At 39.9% G+C, this 6,118-nt stretch overlaps 1 protein-coding gene across 1 annotated transcript; it reads right to left on the bottom strand.

The window, feature by feature from the left end:
- Nucleotides 1–856: 856 nt before the first annotated feature.
- Nucleotides 857–5,768, bottom strand: LOC116321270 (plancitoxin-1-like). The gene is made up of 7 exons (XM_039614399.1): nt 5,611–5,768; nt 4,633–4,725; nt 3,972–4,182; nt 3,496–3,577; nt 1,963–2,127; nt 1,676–1,867; nt 857–1,494 (listed from the first exon to the last, which is right to left on the bottom strand). The coding sequence occupies exons 2-7, from the start codon at nt 4,722–4,724 to the stop codon at nt 1,061–1,063; spliced, it is 1,176 nt and encodes a 391-aa protein (XP_039470333.1). The 5' UTR covers nt 4,725; nt 5,611–5,768; the 3' UTR covers nt 857–1,060.
- Nucleotides 5,769–6,118: the final 350 nt, after the last annotated feature.

Here is a 6,118-nt window from a genome sequence, read left to right on the forward strand (position 1 = left end):
TTTTTCAGTCCTGTTACGTCTATCACAAAGTGTGTACAGGCTGTATGGACTACTGTATCTTAACTATTAAGCTCACTGTTAAAGTGAATTGTTAAATGTTGTCATTTTTATGCTTACCATCTCTACATTGTTTCAACTCTGTGATGAAAGGAATTCCTTTGTCCCCCTCCCCAACCTCTCGAGGTTCTTGGGGGTGTTATCACCCTGGATAACACAGTGATCAGGAAGTCACGCACACAGACACACACACACACACACACACACACACACACACACATTCTTACCTGCATACACACACACACACACACATATACAAACAGTGCCTTGTCTTTGTAACCAAGGGGGGTTACGAGGGGAGGTACGTGTTGTAAACTATTGTTTATTGTGTGAACGTTTTCAATAAAAGGCAGCGAGAGGAGGCCGTCGTTGGGGTCATTTTGTGGTAGATACCGACGAGGCCTCCCTTTCAAGTAAATCGATCGATCGCTGACTGTCTTGTTTTCTTCATGATGAATAAGTCTCTAAACCAGCGGGGCTTGTGGAAACACAGACCCAACACTCACCCTTTTAATATATGATGTCTGTGTGAATTACTGACATAATATCAACATATCGAGGAGTTTATATACACATTCACCTGGAGCCTATCCCAGCTATCATAGGGGAAGAAGGGCAGTACACCATGGACCCTCGACAGTTGTAGGGCTAACACACAGACAACCAATCACAATGAGACCACCTTTGCTTCCTCATGTATGTGTAAAAAAAATGATAGATGCAGCTATTCGTACACCAGGGGGTGCTGGAGAATAGGGTGATAAATACAGATTAATAACAGAGATAAAGAGAAACCAAATCATGGTGTCAGATTACTTTATTTTATCCAACACAAAAAAATCTTGTTCTCATAATCAAACAGAATAAAATGGCTGAATCATGCTGTAATACTGATCTTTTCAGAAACAGGCAAACTGTGATGACTAAACCAATGCGTCTCTAACATTTTTTCTTTAGCGTTTTATTAAAAAGTAGGAAACTCTACAGTGATGTTAAGCTGTATTCAGCCCATGAGAGTATCAGTGCTGAAATCAGGGCTTGGCCCACAGTCAGGGTCGATGTCCATGATGTGGAATCCATGACGTATAGTAGGTGGACAATCCTCAGTGAGCCCAGCAAAATTCAGGAACATGTCTCTTATTCGTTGATTGTTAATGCACAGCGCCCCACCTCGCCTCTCATACTGGGTTTTAGCCCTGTTTACATCAGCAATACAGGTCCAGTGTTTGTTTTGATTTTTGGTCACACACCACTTTGAATGGTCAATTGAAGGAGTCCAACTACCCACACCTGTATTTGTATGGATATTTTTAATATTGTACACTCTGTGGTTGGGGTCTAAACAATAGGACGGGGCCCGTCCAGGCTGGCAGCCCCAGGTCTGCACAGCAACATCACTGTCAATTACCTTGGCAATGGTGAAGTAGAGGTCTCCAACTGCAAGAAATGACAAGAATCCTTTAATCCTGTCCAGTTCTTACAAACTGATTCTGATTAGTACTATTGAACAAATAAATAAATAAAACCAAATTGAAAAAACCCACACACAAGCCCTACACTGGTTTAATTTAACAGGTTAACCTTTAAGTTGGCACTCATATACATACAGACATCTCACCTGTTAAGTGTTCTGACTGTTGTTTAGCAAAGCTGTAAAAGTTCTGATGTCCTTTTGACGTCAAGGTAAGGTAAGGTGGGGTTGTGGGTGGGTCACGTTGAACCCATTTTGTTGCTTCAATGAGCTCTTGATGGAAATCATTTGGAATATCATAGTCGAAAGGAAAAGCTCTGATGTACTGCAGGTGTTTACCTAGAAACAGTTAAAGGAGATCTTTACTGTGAGCTTTAGATCAACCTCTGGGGGTTAAATTGTGAAATGTATAGAATTTAAATTGAGCTTATTACCGATGTTTCTGAACTGGTCGTAGGGGAAAGTTACACAGATGAATGTCTGAGCATTTTGAAATCCGCTTTCAGGCCAGAACGTGTTTTGGTCTCTTCTGAAGGGGAATTGAGGCGTGCTGTGTAAGAGCCAGACCCCATAACTGTTTTGTTCAACCATCAGAACCCCTGTGGACCAGAACAGTTACACAGCTGGTCATTAAACAGAAAAATGGATACCTATTCATCAAATACTTTACTCCTTGCTAGCCCACTCATGGATGACTCAACCAGTTAACAGATTTTGTTTCTAGTATTGTCCCTAAATGCATGCGCAGATGGCATGGAGCGGAGTGTGATGAGGACCCAAATGCAGGGCCCAAAATGTAATTTTAACAAATAGCAAGCTGTTTGTTGGCGGAGCACAAACAAGGAAAGTAAAAATGAAGATAACGATAAATAAACTGAGTAAAAACCAAGCAATGGGGAAACTAAAACCCCCAAAAACCTGGAACATGGATGTTACGGCTAGGTGGCCGGTGTGTTGTAGTGTGAACCCAAAAGCAAGTGAATAAGAGGCAGGATCGAAATGAACAGAAAGCGAGCCTTTATTGTGGCTGATAACACATAAATCAAACAATAACAAAAACTGGACAAGAACTAGCAAAAGCCTTACCGGAAAAACTACAGGAGGAGAAACCTGGGACATGAAGACGCAGGGGAGGTTAACAGACAACCCGACAACGAACACAGGGACGCTCACACAATACATACACATGAGGGTGATGAGGGAAGTTGAAACACATGGGAATGCAATTGGGATGAATAGACATAATGACACAGGGGAAGCAATACTAAACACGAAATGAGAGACTGTCAAAATAAAACAGGAAACACTAAGACGCAAACTATAACACACAACAAGACACATAGCCAGGAGGAAGGAGTGCACATGAGAACAGGATTGACTTGAACCATAGTAACACAAAAATATATAAACTCAAAAGTTGAGTTCAAGACCCAGAACCCTGACAATAGAGAAAACTAACAGGAGTAGCGAGACGAACACACAAACCGATGAAGGGCTGAGGAATACGGGGACAATATAAACACTGAAGGGTGACAAGGGAAGTGGAAGCACATGAGAACACAGCAGGAATGAATTAGACACAAAGAGACAGGGAAAGCAAAACTAAACACACTGAATAAAGGATGCGAAACTGTCAAAATAAAACATGAAACACACTGAGGCATAGACTAAGAAACATGGGCTTGACACAGAAACGTGTGTAAACCAACAGATACAAAAGATGAAACACAAAGAGAGGAACGGGTAAGGGTAAGAAACACAGAGACACGACCTAAGACAGGGAGAGGGAGAGTGCGAGAGATACACACAGAGAGGGTGAAGGAGCTAAACACAGAAAAACATGACACAAGAGGAACCTCACAGACAAGGAACCAGAAACCTGAAATATAAATAAACTCAGAAACACAGAAGGAACTGAACTCAGTTCCAGTTCCAGTTGAAAAGATACAATCTCTAGCATTACTTACCTTTACTGTGGCCAAACTTCTTAGGGTCGGCACTACATCCTGGAGGCTGATCGCTGTAACTGAGGAATCCAAAGTTTCGTGGCTGCAAATGATGCAGAAAAAGCTACATTAACACTTTGTAAGTAAACATACAGAGCAGGCCTACATGACAACACAGTCTCACAGCAGAAACACTCATGACATTCAACCTATTAATTACAGTTTCTAGACAGAGATTTTCAGGTAAACTGCCTGATTAGGTTTAAGCAACAAGGCTGTTTGGTAGTTTTAGGTTTGGGTTAAAATACAACAGTTGCCACTTTTTAAAGCTCCATTTTCTTGGTTGTCATTGTGACACATCCTCTCTGAAAAGTCTTAGCAACACATGTTGCAGAGACAAAATTATACTTATTTTTGAAACAGATTAGTGTTCAATTTGTGGTAACTGGTAACCTGGTTTTTGTCTTTTATGTGTTTAACCAACTAAAGACTCTCACCATGTCTTTAACTGACTTCAAGATTGGCCTCAGCGTGTTGCCCAAGACAGCAGAAGAATCGATGAGGTTCTTATAGTTAGGTGTACCGGGTACCATATCCACTCTTTGTGTTGAATCGATGTAAATGTATTTTATCTCCGTTTTATATTTTTTTTTTTGAGGATTTTGAGGATCTGGGATCTCCTCTCCTGGTGCCTTATATAAGATGTACCTGATCACAAAGAGAAATAAAATGTAAAAAGAGACAAAAGGGTAAATGTTAGACTGTCTGATTCCCGATGCGTTAAATGCTGACATTTTGGTTAAGTGACAGACGCCACAGTCATATAACCTTTAACCAGAGAAAAAGAGTTGGTTCTTTGTTTTTTTGCTCCTGTTTGCATCTTAATTTTAAATTTTTGACTCTACCTCTGCTGTTACTGTTTAGTTTTAAAATGTTAAAAAGCCCACTCACATTAAGCACTCATGTCTGTTTCACTCCTCCTATTGCTCTCTAGTGTGCTGTTCTACACATTAAAAATGAGGATGAAAGAATGCCTGCTGTTGTACAGTCCTAATAAAAACAGGTTTTACTGAGACTCAGTATGTGACAAGTTAAGAGTGAGACAAGATTAGTTAATTGCTGTCTTAGAAAGGATTTTAATAAAAGTGTTTCCCTTACCAGTCTACCTCACGATTATTGTTATCGATGCAGGTCACTATGGCCTCAGATCCCAAGGAGAACAGAGTGAGAGTCAGCACGAGCCTCCACATCCTAAAACAGCCACAGCACATTAACCTGGTTTGTTGGCACCTTCCAGGAACAGTTTATTTGACTAAATTATTAAATTTCAGGAGATTAAAAAATATTTTATAGTATTGCTGACATCCTTTTTATGAATATGGATTCATTCAGGACTCAATAAATTATATATATATATATATATATATATATATATATATATATATATATATATATATATATATATATATATATATATATATATATATATATATATATATATACCTGTATATATATATTCACACAAAAAAAATTGTGAGTTTGTGAGGGAGTCATGTCCTCTAATCTAAATGTCCAGCATTTTTCAAGTACAAAGAAGCCAAAAGGTTAAAACTTCAGCTAATCTGGCACTGAATGATTCAGTATTTCAGATTTAAAGGTGTGGATTTAATTTCAATAAGCAGCACTTAGATTCTGAATGAAAAATGGGCACTTTTTTGTGCTAACTGAGCACACGAAGCACTATTTTCCTCCTAAGCCCTGTGTCATATTTGGTAAATGGACTGATTCTTATATAGTGCTTTTCTACTCTCCCCAAGTACTCAAAGCGCTCTATACGACATGCCTCATTTACCCATTCACACCCACTCATACAAGCACTTCTAAACTCAAGTGCAACTAATAAACATAAACAAACTCCAATCAACACATCGGGCAATTTGGGGTTAATATCTTGCCCAAGGATATTTGGCACGCAGACTTGGGGAGCCAGGAATCAAACCATCAACCTTCCAAGCAGTAGCTGATCTGCTCTACCACCTGTGCCACATGCACAGTGCTTCTTTTGGGCTAAAGCCGTTTTAATTACTCAGCCGTTTCCCTCCCTGTCAGCACATCAGGAGCAGTGAAGCTTCTTACCTTCCACCCCTTCAGTCGTCTCAGTATTTCTGACAGAGCGTGGCCTTCACCTCAGATCTGTCCACCTCTTTTTGTGTATTTGTCTCTTCCCCTTCACTTAAATCCTCTCCAGCAGGCTGCTGATCGGGGGTTTGACGGAGTTTCCATTTATGGTCATTTAACCTTGTGAAGAAACAAACTAAATGCTGTTTGATTTTCAGCAATCAGCATGAATCTGTACTTTGTGCCTCACAAACAGAATAAACTGAACTAAAGTGCAGTATTTATTTGCTTTGGAGCTTGTTTTTATCTCTATACATGTACGGCATAGAGACTGGGTGAGAATTAAAGCTCAGACCAAAGGAGGTCACAATTTTAATGTATCCAAACTCACACTCCCACCACCTCTAGCTGCACTTTTAATGCATTCATGCAGCTTATGAGCTGACTTTCATCACGGTCTGTGACGCCTGCAGCCGCTGTCTTTACATTTGCTGATCAAATTATTTGAACTATTCTATTCAGCCTA

This window comes from Oreochromis aureus, linkage group 7, assembly GCF_013358895.1.
Source record: "Oreochromis aureus strain Israel breed Guangdong linkage group 7, ZZ_aureus, whole genome shotgun sequence".
NCBI lineage: Eukaryota > Metazoa > Chordata > Actinopteri > Cichliformes > Cichlidae > Oreochromis > Oreochromis aureus.

What these genes read in the sequence shown, in the direction of transcription:
- LOC116321270 (XM_039614399.1), bottom strand. Translation starts at nt 4,724, where the DNA reads ATGTGGAGGCTCGTGCTGACTCTCACTCTGTTCTCCTTGGGATCTGAG. An exon ending in CGACCAGTTCAGAAACATCG is followed by an intron (nt 1,868 to 1,962) that starts GTAATAAGCTCA and finishes AACTGTTTCTAG; the next exon opens with GTAAACACCTGCAGTACATC. An exon ending in ACAGTCAGAACACTTAACAG is followed by an intron (nt 1,495 to 1,675) that starts GTGAGATGTCTG and finishes CATTTCTTGCAG; the next exon opens with TTGGAGACCTCTACTTCACC.